General features: G+C 35.7%; 1 protein-coding gene across 1 annotated transcript; it reads right to left on the bottom strand.

Moving 5' to 3' along the window:
- Positions 1–236: 236 nt before the first annotated feature.
- Positions 237–16248, bottom strand: LOC105447187. The gene is made up of 11 exons (XM_030979647.1): positions 15589–16248; positions 12083–12311; positions 11578–11685; positions 10710–10953; positions 9330–9585; positions 8164–8283; positions 6971–7196; positions 4818–4930; positions 3426–3576; positions 2433–2594; positions 237–747 (listed from the first exon to the last, which is right to left on the bottom strand). Exons 1-11 carry the CDS (start codon positions 15739–15741, stop codon positions 449–451), a joined length of 2061 nt encoding a protein of 686 aa, XP_030835507.1. The 5' UTR covers positions 15742–16248; the 3' UTR covers positions 237–448.
- Between the last annotated feature and the right edge of the window lie 514 nt (positions 16249–16762).

The following is a 16762-nucleotide window of genomic DNA, read 5'->3' as shown; positions in this document are numbered from 1 at the left end:
CAACAAAGTCTAAGTTTGCAGACCTCAAATTACATTTGACCTTGACTTTGCTACCTAAAAGACATATCAAATGATTGGGGATACTGGATAACCCTTTAGTCTAAGAATCATTGAATAAGAACCTTTACTTTCAAAATTATATTACAAATTCAAAAACTTAACCTGAGGTTAAGTTTTCGATGATGATGCCACAACATAGTCCAAGTCTGTTGACCTGAAATGACCTTTGACCTTGACTTTGTGACCTGAAATTCTACTCACATGATTGGGATACTTGATTACCATTTGATCTAAGTTTCATTGAGTAAGAACTTATACTTTCAAAATTATACTAAAATTTCGTTGACGCTGTCGCCGTCAACGGAAAAGTGGCGCCTGCACTGTATGTCTTGCTCGCTTTTTGCTACGCAGGCGAGACAAAAATCAGGTAATTATCAGGCCTGATTAACTATTCACTAAATAAATATTCATCAATTCCCAATAGTTCAGAGTCTGTGATTTCTGTGCTTTCATTATCAACTCCTCCCTCCATGTTGCGTTGCTCCGTCTCTCCTTCCTCTTGTTGCTCCGTCTCTCCTTCCTCTTGTTGCTTCGTCTCTCCTTCCTCTTGTTGCTTCGTCTCTCCTTCCTCTTGTTGCTCCGTCTCTCCTTCTTCTCTCTCTCCTTCTTCTCTCTCTCCTTCCTCTGAATCCTCCCTGAATACCTGTCCAAACCTCTGCATTGATGTGGCTTGCCGTGCAAGTTCACCTGTACAGAAATAGATGGGGCCAATCATTTTAATAAATTTTACTACAGATACTTTTAGGTTGTTCTTAAAGATTTGGCAGTTTGGGCTGGAACATCATTACTAACCTGATTTTCATAATGAGCACAAGATGGTTTAATAGTAACAGCTTAATTAAGGCTTTTAAGAATGCATGAGGGGACTGACTCATAGCTTCATCACAACTTATTTTAAATAAATATGTTAGTCATCAATGATTAAAATACACAGCTTTTTTACAGGTCATAACAAGAATGTTTTCTGGTGTTAAACATTTTTTATGCTCATAAATGCAAAGAATGCCGAGTCGCATGGCCGTGCATATATACACATAAAACTACAATGGTCGGCAGAATAACGGTTAGTTTTTAAAGATTTGCGGCAGGAACATGGCACTTTGCAGGGGTAGATCCAGGAGTTTCCAGGGGGGGGGGGGGGGGAGCGTGAAATGTACAACATTGTGACGTGAAGCCTTTACAATCCTGAGCCTGCTTAAGAAAATTGTTGAACGTACCCTATTTTAACTGGCTATTTCAGACCAGCTTTTTACAGAGGGGGGTCAATTTGCCCCCCCCCCCCCCAAAAAAGATCTTGGCCGTTTAATAGCCGATCGCCGCGAAAATTTGCATGCATGTCAAGTGAAGTGTATAGAATACTATGGTAATTTAAATTTCTTGAAAAATTCACTCATTTGCATATTTATGGTAATTTATGCAAATAAGGTCATAAATTTTACCCATAAATCAAATATTATTTATATTTAGCATTCTTTTTTACTACATATATTTGTTAGACCATTTGGAATAATAATACAACACAAAAATTGGAAGAACCAGGTTAATTCTTACGTTGTCTCTTGTTTTTATAATTTCTTTGTTTTTTAACTCATGTATTTCATAGTTTTTGTAATTTTATTTTATTTTTAACTCTAGTTCAACTGTTTTGACTCCAAAACAAACCCCTAAACTTTAAACAAGTCCAAATAACCAATGTTTTATCTCTTTTTAGAAAAAATAATATTTCCAAAATATATGTTCTTTACACAAATCACAAAAATGATTGAATTTCAGGCTGACAATCAGAGACAAAAGGTCATGTGACTTTGTAACTATATGTCCGATTAAAAAAAAAAATTGTTTTAAAGATACGTAAGACTCGAAAGAACTTGAAAAGTCATGAAAGGAAAACTTTTTATCTGCCACGGTTCCGGAGTAGACGCTAAATTACTACAGGGAGGGGGGGGGGGGCTCAAATTGACCCCCCCCTCATTTTTGTGAATATTTATTAGTTTTTTTTCAGAAGAAAAAGTGGGGGAGCGTGCACCCCCCCCCCCCCCCTTGCTTCTTCCCCTGGATCTGCCCCTGCTACGCATGATATACACAAAACTGGATTGGCAAACTTCAGCGACCTTACACTGTAGTTTCAATCGAGGCAGACAACAAAACACATTTACCATCTCCTATTTCTGACAAGGAGTTAATTTTAATCATCACACCCTCCAAGAAAGAGGTGATTATGATTGTTTTGTTTTAATTAATTGAATGGAGGGCTACATACTATCAGGTCAATATTGAACAATTTAAAGAAGTCCCATTTTCAGAATTGTTTAGGGGGGATGAATAATAAAAGCAAACACTTGCAATCTGTTAAGCATTATAAGGTTACTCACCATTATTGTTCATGTCATCGAGGACAATATCTCCTGCATTTGTTAAACTCTCTATAAAAAAGTTTGCCAGCTCCTTGGGATCTTTTAAGAATAACACCGTCTGCGTTATTGGTTTCGCAGACACCACCACTGCAAACTTCACCGTAGCAAATGACTGATTGTCTGTCAAAGAAAAAAGAAGAAAAAAAAAACACAATTTACTTTAAAAATCTCTAGTTCCATGCAATCAAAGATTGAAACTAGAAAATGAGACGTTCTGGTGTACAACTATAAGTGGCAACTAATCCTGATACTATTTGGAGGTTTCAAAGGGTCAGATTAGAATAGAATTGACCCCAGTCATATCTGTATGTTCACTGTATGTAGAAATTTGGAGAAACTAAACAGTGAAATTGTGAGTAAATTTTGATTTACCAACCTACAGGTTCAGAATTTTTTCACAAGAAATATCAAAGTAGCAACTTGAACCATCTCTGTTATTCCCCATAATTAGAAATGATTTTACCAATCCAAATATTGATCAAATCTTAAACTTTGCTTAACCTGTTAATCAAGTATATTAGTAGTATTATATACAGCTTTCTCGGCAACCTCCGCTAACGGATCAATACAAATCAAAATATTTTGCTAAGAAATGAAATTCATTAAAAAAACTAATTGCGAGTTGTATGTGGGAGTCAGACTGGGCCAGACTGGTGGAAATCTGGAGCTTTAACCCATTTTTTCAAATGGTAACCCTGAGTACTGGTACAATATTTTAATAAGGTGGGTTTCTGAAGTCATGCATGATGTGGGGTATTACAACATTTAAGTGCGTACAAAGAGCAAAGACTAAAGACTAGCCTGATAATTAACTGCTTAAGTTGAGCAATTAAGTTGAGCCAATTGCACTCCTGATAGTCTGTTTGGCACAACGTTTTGTATGGACATCTAAATGAATGTATCACGTGTGGAAAAATCTCTTTGGTAAATCTGTACCTAGGATAACCATACCTTCAATTTCTGTAGTGTCTTGGTTGATTATTGTAATTGTCTGAACTCGTAGAACTTCCCCTAGTGCTGTGACAGTTTTTGCAGCAGCAGTGACATCTCCACAAACAAACACACTGGCCTTGGCGATAGGTGAACTCATAACTTGTACGGTCTGTAGGTAGACAAAAATAAAGATATATTATATGAAATATAAATTATTATATATAAAATACAAGAATTTTTACATTTACTTAACTATTAGTTTGAGTATTTTATTCTCTCGACTTTAGTTGGTAAAATATACTAGTAGTTCAAGTATCTTCAACCTGACTTTCAAAATATTACAGAGCCATCCATCCGTACATTGCTAGACATACATATACTTATATGTAGTTTCATTTGAAACAAACAACGGTTTTCAGGTTATCGCAGTAACAAGATATTTTAGCATTTACCTGTAACCTCTGACCCTTTGAACTCAAAAGTTGATTAAGGTAAATCCATAAATAGTCATCATAAATATATATATTAGGATAACTCCATTCATTAGTTCTCAAGTTATCACTTAGTAACATTATATTTTGGTAGTACTTTTATCTAAGACCTTTGACCTCTTGACTGAGAACAATTATTAGGTCATTCTTACATGATCATACAAACACATGTCAAGTTTCATTATGATACTTATATTGCATTTGAAGTGTTTTTCGGAGTAACAAGTGTTTGAGCATAAGTAAAAATGACATATGACTTTGGACCTTTGACCTCTTAAACAAGAAATTTGTTCAGGCAATTCATGTGAGCATGCATATCCACACACCAAGATTCATTTGTATGATTTTCATATCTATTCTTTTAGTCCCATACTAAAATAATCTGTAACTATCCTTTTTTGGCTGTTCACACCTCAAATTGTAATCCTGTACCAACCGACTTAGCACGTGTGAAAATATATCATCGCTTTCACACCTAAAGTTTGTTATACTGGAGTAACATTTGTGTATCAAAACCAGGCTGATATGTTAATTCATATTGTATTGTCATTCGATTGGTCGATGCCAGTTCCCTCCATTTGTAGCAATGAGCGAGCTGTTTAGTATCTTTCTCATGTTCAGACCTAACGACTAAGCACTTCAGTTATTGAGTATCCACCTATCGTGGGCTAACTCCGTTTTTTACCAGGGCCAGAAAAGTCCCAGAATATTGCGGTGCTAGCCCACCTATGAAAAAAAGAAGTATAAAAGTGAGTTGGGCTAGAGTTAGCACAGGACTTTAGGTGATACTAAGAGAGGCCTTAATACCACCAAATTTGAGGCCTGAAAATACAAGTACCTCAATTCATTCATTTGCACAGTAATATTAATTACCGGTATGCACAGATGGTATATGGAGGGACAAAAAAGGCAAACAAACCTGTACTGATGTGCTCATGAAAAGAGCAGGTGACCCCATCACCTTTGTCTGCCTGGCACTCAGGGAATGTGCAGTAAAACAATCAGGAACCCGATTTCTCTTGAATTTTAAGCCTGCACATGAAACAAAAATGGAAAAAACAAACTTAAAGAGTAGCACAATCTCTTGGAAATCTTTAGGGCAGATATTTAATATGCGGGTGATCATGAACAATTTTTTATTAGTAGTAGGGTGCATTAATTAAATTTGTAAAATATGGTATATCACAGGGTTAAGGGCTTTACGATTGTAAAAGATCCATGAATAAAAAGAAAATAGGAAAAGCTGTACCAAATAGTGCAGCACTTTAGTCATTAGTTACGTAAGGTGTTATTGTCAAAACATCTGTTACATTCACCTTAACACATACAAATATGGCGCATGTGCTAGCAGTGTCTCGGCACCTGAAAAGTGAATTATGTCTATTTTAATTTTTTTTAAATTGGGGGCACTGTCATGAACTCCTTCAAGGGGTATAGGTTCCCGTTCGATCACCTTAAAGATAGTGTGTCCCTTTCGCATGCTGACAATATAAAGTAAATATAAAGTAAATGTGATGGTACAAAAGAAATTATGCCAACTAAAAAAGAATTTCTCATAATCTGAAAAAAAATCTTGGATTTAGCTCATGCTGCAATGATAATTATAAACCTTTAGGTCAGTCAGGAACCCCATGACTTTTACAAGCCGATCGCCTGTCTGATTATCAAGATATTTATGATTGGAAATGGAAACCAAATTTTGCGTTTTTCTAATGGTTTTCATAACATTACAGTCTATTGGGGAAAACGAGTATGGTAAAACCGGTCACTCAAAGATTTTTACTTTTTTGAGACACTTCTTGAACATTTTGAATCGCCATTTTTTTAGGGCTTCACTATTTCACCATATCACAGACACTGATAACACGTAGGGCCATACATCTCAGATTTAACATTGTTAAACGCTGCCTTTAACAGATCAGAATTTGAAACTGATTCTATGTGGATTTATATCTACTAATAGGCATTTTCTCCATGGGGAGAAAAGTATGCTGAGGAAGTAGTCTGATGTTTTAGATCCTGAGTTAAGGCTAAGCGGTTTCATTTTGGTCATTACATGAAGTGGGTTTATAAGTAATGTATCCATCACAGCTTATTCTATGTAAGTTATTAAAGAAATCAGTCACTCACTCAACAATGTCTAACAGTTAAGTCTAGAAGGTAAATGCTTTTCATTGCATCATTTGAATATTTGGTTACTGCTAACTTTTGCACTTCCACAGGATGTATATGACAGGTTTTTGATTCCCGCTAAGTTCTACAGAATTTTTTGTTGTCTGCAAAAGGGAGAAACTACTAATAACTTTAGGAATAATTCCTTGTTGTAATATAGACATATGCGTTTAAAGTAGAAGTAAAAATCAAGAAAAGAAAATTCTTTCCTATACCCCCCTTTTCACTGTTACCACCCTTCCATCATTAATAGCTAGTTAGATGATACAAGGATAAATGGGACAACCCCAGGAAATGTTATACAAAATCAAGTACTGCATTAATTGGTACAACTTTACATTCCCGTAGTAGCCCTTATGTGTATATCCTCCAGAATTTAGATGAAATTCCATGGGTTGAAGTTTGTAGGCATGATAATAAACCTCTTCAAATTTTAGAGTATAGGACCAGCAGTTTTTAAATGAGAAGTGAATAGATATTACTTCTTTTCTTTGAATTAAACAATTGTTTCTCTAAAGAATGATTCCTGCAAATTTAGTTCATATCTAGTTATGCTTGTTACAGAAGAATTTAAAATTAGCTTAACTTAAAAAAAGATTTATTATTAGGGGCCTACTGAGTCTGCTTGAAGTGCAACATCACATTTGAACAATTTTACATATTTCCTTTTGAAGAGGCACATATTCATTTCAAATAAAATAAAAATCTGGCAAAAAAATAATGATGATATAAGTCCAATGTACATTATTCTTGGCTTTGTTATTGTTCCATGTAAAATTCCACTGTAAAATTCAAACTGTGAAGGACTGTGGTATATGTGTATCAAAGTCTGGGCTAGTGCTTAAAAGGTAATGATTTACTGTCAATTGATGTGATTAATGACTATAATAATAAACTTACCAACATATGGTTTCATTGCCTCCTCGCTTGTGTGGTCCGGGTAGAGCTCTTGAGCTTCCGCCCATGACTCGGCACCAACCAACTGCACGAAATGGTCCTGCAGGACCCTCTCTGTCTTCATGGCTTCCGCTTTTTTCCCCATTGCCTTCATGTTGCCGTCTGAGGCTGCCGTCACTAGCAGGTCATATCTAACTTCTTCAGGTAATCCCTGCAGCTTCATGAACCACTGAAATAAAAGGAGAAATCAATAAATCAATTATCTGGCTTTTTTTAAAACAAAACTGTTAGACAAAATAATTTTTTTTCTAATGCTAAAATTGGCTAATGCATATTATAATGACAACTGTGATGTGAAGAAAACACATTCAGGATTCAATATACAAACAGCGGTAAACGCTTTGGCACAAGCAACGTTCGGATAAAAGTTAATAATGCCAGCCCAATTTTTAACCAAAAAAATTTCTTTTGAGCATACAAAATAACAATAACAAACCTTAACAAACAGAACAGCTGGAACATCTACTTCCTTCATAAAATTGCGTTAATTGTATAAAAGGCGATAACATTTTTAAAGTAGTTGATTCCTTCTGCGGACAAGACCCAAGTAACATTTCAAAGGTGTTTTTCACAAGCATGTCATGAAATCTTATCTGTGAAATGTTTAAGATAGCTCTAGTATTTTATTGATGCATGGAAATCCATTTACTTTATAAGCTTCACTATCAGGTTTAGTTGAGTTAGTGTCTGACGTTTTTTCTACAATTTAAATACCATGGGTATAATTGGGTATTATTTTAATGATTTATTACTCATCATTTAATGACAAAAATGAAATTGATTTGCTCTTTACCTATGCACTACTTGGAAGCGTCTAAAGTTTACAATACTACTTTGGGGGCTTTGATTCCAAAGGATTTGAAACAAAATGATTTACACAATTCCTTTAAAATGCAATATCTAGTTCTCGTTTTAAGTTCTTATCTTCTATTTACTCATAGATTTTTATACCACTTTACATTCTACAGGCCTGCAAAAGAATTTGGTCTGTTTAGTTTGGCCTCGAGACTGATTTTGACAATTTTCCTTTATGCTCACTTCACATTGTGTGAAAATATAACTGCACAAAGATCAGCTCCAGGACAGTACATAGACAAACAGCGTTCTAATATCAATACTAGAGCTAAATTACTTACAAACTGGGACAACTCCTTTCCCATCTGTTCACGGTAATTGTCAAAGGCTAACTGTGCCTTCCGGTAGCACCTACAGCTGTATGATGCTGCTTGAAAAGTTGGCTCCAATGACCTCAATGCCTGAGAAAGTAAAGATAAAATATGGCAAAAAATAAGGTGCACTTCAAAATATATTATTCCACTAGCAATATAATAACAAAGAGAAAAACAAATCAGAAAGCAAATACCGGTATTCAGAAACTAATTAAGTAAAATCAATTCAAGTGATTATCAAGATAAAAAACATATTAGAGCATATGAATACCTGAAAAGTACAAGGTCTTTGACATTTTCCAATTTTAGCCAACGGGGACACTGACCTAATACCCTTCTGGGGTAGGTTCCCAATCAATAATATCATTCAGATCCAATCTACTGAGGGAAGGGCTAAAATTAAGTTTTTAAATTTTTTTATCTGCCGCAGCTAGAGGTGGCCGCGAAAGGAACCGAAACATGGAGTTTTTCGTTGTAAATCGTGAATCCTCTGAAATCTGGTGATTACAAAAGACCAGCAAATAATGAACCTCGACCAGTAAATCAACCTAAAATTAGTAAAAGGAAACCTGTTGGCAAGGAGGCGAATTTATACAGGCTTGGACCAGAAAATTTGTACAGAGGGAGGAGATCTGACAATTAGCTGCATGTAATAACTTGTAAAGTTGTAAGAGGTAAAAAATGCTTACAATTAATGATAATGATGAAAAGCAATGAATTTATGGGTACTAATTCAATGGAAATTTGTATTAAAAAAGAGCCCCGTGGGCAAAAAATTAATAATTTGAGCCCTGATGGACAGAACACTCCAAATTGTATTCTATGGTGATCACCTACATGGCTGCTAAGGTTTGCAATTCATTGATAAATCAAATCATCAGGTCTGGAACATTACTAGTGCAAATCTTGGGTTTTATAATATATAATTTAATTTCCATCTTTTTCTCCATTTGTGTCCAAACTGGAAAACAAGAGCCTATCAATATAACATTAGCATAAAATGGCAAACAAATGGCTGAAGTATGTATATTGAGCTGCAAAATAGAGAATAAACAGTGTTTTAATATATTCCAAAAACAATTAAAAAAAATGTTAAGCTCATGATGTATGGAGGGAAGGAGGTAGTATCTCACATTTTTGGTAGTTTCCTTGCCAAGAGCCAGGCTACACTTTTTCCTAACGTCTTGCACCATCCTCACTGGCTCCTCCTCTGTGTCTAGGCTGTTGTGCCAGTACAGAATTTTCCTGCACAACCCAACTTGATCCTGGAAGGACATTGGGCGAGAAACAGGGAGACTCTCCTGGTAGAGGCTACCAACTCTTAGGGCTTCCAAGTCGGTTAACTGGAGGTAAATTTGTACCCTCCAGCCGTGCTTCAGATGGCTAAATCTAAACAAAAAATTAAAAAATAACATTGTCATTCAGGTTAAAATAACTTCTTTATTTGAGAGATGTTTATACATTTCAATGAAGGCAGGCTTGTGAAATAATAAAAAAGAATTATTTAATGTTACCCAATCTCAATGGAATGTAAAAGGGGCAGAACAGATAAATGTACAATAATAAATATAAATATTGGGGGAGGGTAAATCCTATATAATCTGGGCTATTTTGAAACTGCATAGCATAGCCTATGATCTCGGCCATCATATGCCGCAAAAATTTGCATGTATGTCAAGTTAAGTGGATAGAATACTAGGGTAATTTCAATTTTTTTGAAAAACTCACTCATTTGCATATTTATGGTAATTTATGCAATTAAGGCCATTGCACTGACATTTTTACCTATAAATCATATATTCTTCATATTTAAACAAACACCTAAACTATAAACAAGACCAAATATCCAATGTTTTATCTCTTTTGGGGAAAAATTACATTTCCATGTTTTGTACAAAAATCCAGAAGATGAGCAATTTTCGGGCAGACATGCAAAGACAAAAGGTCACGTGACTTTGTAACGGTAGGTCTGATTTTAAAAAAAATTGTTTCAGAAGATACGCAAGACCCGAAATAAAAAATTCATTAAATTTCAGCGCAACATTTTTTGGCGTTAACAAATTTTCACAAACAATGTAGAGGGTGGGCTTCTAAAGCTCCCCCCCCCCCCCCCCCCCCCCCAGGCTATATAGGATTTGGTGGTTAAGGATAATAAGGGTCAGGATTAGGGTGCAGTCAAAAGAAATTGTGGATGAAAAGTTTGTAAGATATAGAGATGTGATAATATGAAGATGGTCATAAGACATGGGAAGTAATGAAGTGGCACCATCAAGGTCACGACTTTTTTTGTAATCTTGATGTGAAATTAGAATATAGATTATCATTTAAAGGACAGAACTCATTCAGTTCTTAAGATATTACACACACAAGAAATTCATGAGACAAAAATAATAATGTATGATCAAGATCATTTTGAAAATGACAGGCAAGTCGTAGATTCCTTTGCATTATCTATCAATTATTTATAAGCATGTTAAAATGTAGCACAGAAAAAAAGGATTCCGGGTGTTCACCTTGTGTCGTCCGCTAACTCCTTAGCCGCCTCAACATATGCACAGGGGGGACCACCAAGGACCTGAAGCTTGCCAGTTGTTGGGTTGGTGGACGGCCCATCACCCATGACAGGCAGTACATGTACCTGTCGAATATCAACCCTCTCTAAATGTTGCTTGGCTGCAATTATCTCCTTTCGGGACCTTGGCCTCTGAAGTTCCCGATTTGCCTCAATCAGATTGGAAAGAGACACCTCGAATGACCCTGCATAAAAGAATAATTATTTTTGTTGACGACAGCATGTTAGGCTCCATATATAACTGAATATCTGGGATGTTGAGAAATAAAAGGGTGCAGTCAAGTCTTTACATCCGTAAAATTTAATTTGCTCTCCTTTGTAAAGTTTAATTTCTATAAGCTCTACAATAACATTGATTAACAATCGGAACTGATTAATCGAAATAGCACAGAGATGTTTCAAATGTTATTCAAGATCTCTAAACTGAGTGCACGCCTACTCACGAATTGCAGTGCTTGTATTTGTTAAGTTTGTAACAATAGATGATCCACAATTTATTTTTTACCTCGTCTGTATCATGACAGATTATTTAAACGTGTACTGAGGTGTCCATGACATAGTATTTATTATATTGCCAGCTTACATTATATCATGTAGTGGGCTGTATTAAATTTTTAAATATTCAATTTTAAATTCAAGGAAATTGAAATCAAAACAATTTACTAGGAACACATTCAATCTCATGAATTACCAAGGTATGCAAAATTTGCATAAGGTCAGGTTACCATGACATTCATTGAAATATAAATTGTTAAAATACTGTGAAAAATTGAGGTGAAAAGTTTTTGAAGGAGAGCTAGTTCACAAACCTTTACACTTTGCCGAGATGGCCTTATCTAAATCCCCAAGTGATGGCAGCTGTATATGGTGGTCTGAGTCGTCAGAACTAGTCGACAACCTACTGCATGTTCGTTGACCTGTGTAAATACATATATTGCAGGGATTAAAAACTTGGCTAGATATTCCATTCTCTGAGCAAGATATACAGGTAGACAATTCTTGTCAAAACAAATAAAATTAAAAAAGAATGTTGAGGTATGCATAATCAACATAACAACATAATATTAAAGGGGAGTGTATCATGGTCTAGTGCTTTATAGCGTTCAGGGTTCTGATTACAAATTAAGTTTCATTCAGCTACTCAATACATAAATATCTTATCCTTTGTTACACAAAAATATTAATGTGTCTCATATGTATGGTAGTTTAGATTCTTCAGTTTCTTCATTTTTCTAAAGGAGATAAGATGGTCTTGACACATTTAAAGACATTTATCCTTCCAATTAGTGTATTTCACCATATAGTAATACTCACGCTTGGCTTGTCTCTGCTGCGTCTTCTGCTTCCTCTTTACAGGTGGCTCGCTGTGACTCGGTGACTCGATGCTGCTTGCAGAAGAGCCTGCAAGCAGCATGTCAACTTCATCGATAAATGATGCTGCAGTTAGCAGCTCAGCTTCACTGCAGAACAGAGCTTGAGCAGTCATTTGAGCATTCATTTGCTCCATCTTCGCCACTGTCGACAGCCCACATGCGAACCTGAACTGTAATGAAATTGAAATAAAATATTAAAAGCACAAACCTCCAACATGCACCAGACATGATTGATAGAAACTATTTTCAATAAAGAGTTACGTACTCTAGGCCCAGTTATTTATTTATTTATTTATTTCGGATATTTAGACAGGGTGACTCATTATCACCAATAACGGTGGTCTTCCATGAAGCCCTGTTAAACATAATGAGGTACATTATAGTATAACAAATATATTTATATAATAATATTAATAACAAAATCTTGAAAATAAATTCATAACAGCAATTAACAATAAGTAAGAACATGTTTTAAACATATATACAAAGTATTTGGTATGATACTCATAATAAAAGAATGGTTTGTTTGTTTTGTTTTGCTTTGCTTTTCGTTCAAGAAAACGTTGCACAATTTTAATATTTTAATTTAACATTACAGCATAGACAGTAAGTAGGTTTTTAATTTTTGTAAGTATTAGCCTAGACCTTGAAAAAAGGCAACATATATATACTAGATTAGTCAACCTTTTTCAGTTTTAGGCATATTACAAGTGATTGTTTCTCTGATTTTTCTGTTTATGTAGGTCTAGGTTCTACATCAGGCCTTCTCAACTGGCGGCGCGCGCGCCACTTGTGGCGCTTGCGGTCAGTCGGAGTGGCGCGCGACTGTTGCAACAACAAAACAAAAAACAGAAAGAAAGAAAATATTTATTTTAGAATTAAATACTCAGCTAAATCAAGAAGTTGCAGTCGAATTTGAGCCCAAAATTTTACCATTTTATACAAATCTAAACCTAAGGTCTAAACAACAATTAGCTTACGATGGGATACCAATTTTAACATTGCCAATCTTTGGAAACAACTTGTTTTTGTTTGTTTGATTTTCACTTTATTTTGACATTTCCCGTGTTTATTGCACACAAAAAATGCATATGAATATACCTCCGGTGTAATTGTACCCAGGAATCGTACTTATTTTTTTTTCAATAAGAAATTATGATTGATTATATATTGTGGAATGAAATGGTGTTGAAAATGCCCCATTTGGGCCTTTGAAAAGCCCTAGATCCACCAGCTTCAGGGGGCCCCACCCCCTGCTACCCCCGTTAGGGCTTCGCCCCCTGACCCCACCCATTTTCGGCTCGGTCGCTACGCTCCCTCGCAGCACAGTCAACTATATAGGGTGGCGCTTTAATGCGCTTTAATTACAAATTCTTTTCGTTTTGGCACTTCTAATAAACTAGTTGAGAAGGCCTGTTCTACATGAACAACGATAAAAAAAAATATTTTTAATGGGGGGGGGGGGGTCAACAAAATGAGGGGCACCTATAAAGGGAAACTTAGCAAAAATACCCCTACATTGTGATTATATTATCAAGAATGATTTCTGTGTTTGTTTCTCTCTTTACATGGTACAAGATACTGCTTTATCAGCGTACATGTACTTTGCAGATGGGTGTAATGGTCTGAATATTTATTTCCAGACAGCAAAGCAAGCAAGCATAAATTTTTAGATTTGAGAGTCCCAGTGCAAAAAATTCCATCTCATAAAGAGCAAAAAACAATGGGTTTTTAAGCACAATCTAAACATGAAAGAATGAAAAGATATAAAATAAGTGAGGGAGGCCCTTATTATTTGTTATTTTGGGATTGTTTTTCTTCTTCATGATGGCGCTGCTGAGACAAAGCTTTTTGATCATATTGTATCTATGTAAAGTGGATGTTAATGACCCCTAGGACAATTAACCTGAAAAATTATCCCCTCTTAAAGGTACTATGTCCCATTTGCAGGCCCAAAAAATGAAAAAGTTAAATTCCAACTGCATTTGAAAGATAATACTAATTAAGAACTTCCATAAAAAAGGTGGGGCTTGAAAATGTCTTTAAGTGGGAAAATAACGACTATTAGTTGTCAAATCGACTTTAGGGCTATAGAGCCCAAAAGTAATAGTCTTGATTTTCAGACAATTGCACCGAATGGTCATACGTTTTATGCTGCGCAAAGATTCAATCAGTTTAATCTTGGTCATCACAAGAAGTGGGTTATTGATGTAGACAAATGCGTACCCTTTACAACTCTTTTCATGTACCAAAGAAGAAAAAAGCCAGTCGGTCACTCAGTAGTGTCTGACAGTGAAGTCAAGCAAGTAAACGGGTTTCCTTGCATAATTTGAATATTATGACACTGCTAACGTTTTACATTTCACAGATGGGACATACATGACATATTAATAATTCCTGCAAAGTTCTACAGCATTTGAGGTTGGCTGCAAAAGTGACATAGTACCTTTAAAATAACACCCTTGGACAAACATCCCCACCCCCAAGGATGATTACCCTCTGAAATGTTTTAGGCCAAGTAACAAAAATTATGTGTTTCTTTTCCGGACTTTTAAAAAATTCAGTCTAGACTATGTTATTTTGGGATTTTTTATTTTCAAGGCTATATATATATATTTATATATATATATATATATATTGTTTCTCAGTAAGTAATGTTGATGACCCCCTACGACAATTAACCGGGAAAATTATATTTTATGGCATACATTTGTCTTTAGTTAGTCAAATCAGAAATTAAATGATCGTCTCTCTCTTTCACAGACCACAAACAAGCACACTTACATTTTACAAGCACACTTTTCTATACCCGACAATTATGAAGTTTTTAGAATGCCCTGATGTACTATTATGCTGACTTTAAATTGTATTAAAATAGACTTAAAAAATTAAAGGAAATCTCTAAAAATAACAAATAAACTGAAGTCGCAGCAAAAATTGATGCACGATGGGTATGAGAACCATATGATATCTTTGTTAGCCTACTTCACTTGATGCTTATTGGCCTTGCTAAAACCAGGGATATGTGAGTTTCAACTTATTGCCAGAGTGAACAGGGGAGGGTAATTTTCCTCAAGGTAGTTGTCCTTGGTTATCCTGGGGTGGGAGAAATTGTCCTTGACCTGGCCTAGGGGGGTAAGTTTCAGAAAGTTTCAGAAAGTTTCAGGGGTTTATTGTCCTGGGCTTGGGGGCATGTCTTCCTGGGGGTATTTTAAGTTGTTTGTTTTTGTTTGTTTAGCAGGTTTAGTTACAGGGGTAGAGCCGAGACTAGAGGTCGAGATCTACCTGAAAAAGTGGGGGGGGGGGGGGGGGGCCTCTAGACCTAGTATAGACTATCTGCCAATTTAGAAGTAGACTCCAAAATGTTAAAATTATCATCTGATCTACCTGCAGTAACACTTACAGTTACAGAATACAGTATACTATGTAGGGTCTAGATCTACTCACCATTATTTTATTGGCATCCCCTGCATCGCCTGTATCGTCTGTGAGTGTGACGGCCACCACATGAGAAAACTCGATGTTGCTGTTTCTGCTATACGCTTTTCTCCCGTTGACAACCACGTACAGTCTTGAACCTTCTCGACTTAGCCACCACATGACGTTTCAGTGACGTGAAGATATCGAGATTTTGAATTCAGTGAAACACGACGTAGGCCTATAGGCCTAGACCTAGATCGATCTATATTTTTCTGTCCAGATCTAGGATCTACTATAATATTGATAAACTTTCTATAATAACACTCACTACAACTAGTAGTAGTAGTAAAGCGAAACCTATATATAATATAACCAAGACAAAAAGCGAGAGTGAACCGAAGCGTCGAAAAGCAAACCAAAGTATGAGCGGAAGAGGTAGTTGACTGCATGATGATAACTTTGATAGGGATTAAATCACTAAGTTTGAATAGAACTTTAATCCTCCCACCAACAAAGGCGCTGTTAACAAAAGACTTAACGCCTCAGCTCAGCTCAATTTCGGGTGGGCCTGTAATCCGCCAAGTCTAGTCGTCTCTATCTTTAGCAGGTCCATTGACCATGGTAAACACAAAGACCGTTCATTCAAGCGGTTTATTGTTAAACAATGTTCGCACGTGCGTGCATGCGCCGCAATTATACACCCGTACTTATGCCTCTATACTCTATAGTGTATGTGACGTGTGTGTACGGGTGTGAAATTTCGTGTTGTTTGAAAGATCTAACATTATACACGTAACAGCATGAAATCCGTACTTTGACCTTGGATAGATTAAGTTGAGTCCTTGAAAGGGTCAAGAAGTTATAAAGAAATAAAAATATACAGAAATGATAAATTACAGAATTTTAGAAAGCCTTTCAAAATTACATATAACACTGAAAGAAACGAAACATGAATATATGCCGGTATAGCCTATAGGGTGAGATTTTTATTGGAAATAAATCGAAGACTGTTTCTCATGGTAACCCTTATGAATAAAGGCCTACATAATGCTGAGAGAAGAAGAAGATGGTAACCCTTATGAATAAATCCGTACTTTGACCTTGGATAGATTAAGTTGAGTCCTTGAAAGGGTCAAGAAGTTATAAAGAAATAAAAATATACAGAAATGATAAATTACAGAATTTTAGAAAGCCTTTCAAA

This window comes from Strongylocentrotus purpuratus, unplaced genomic scaffold (assembly GCF_000002235.5).
Source record: "Strongylocentrotus purpuratus isolate Spur 01 unplaced genomic scaffold, Spur_5.0 spur5_scaffold_10, whole genome shotgun sequence".
Lineage (NCBI taxonomy): Eukaryota > Metazoa > Echinodermata > Echinoidea > Camarodonta > Strongylocentrotidae > Strongylocentrotus > Strongylocentrotus purpuratus.
This window is presented reverse-complemented; position numbering and strand designations above follow the sequence as displayed.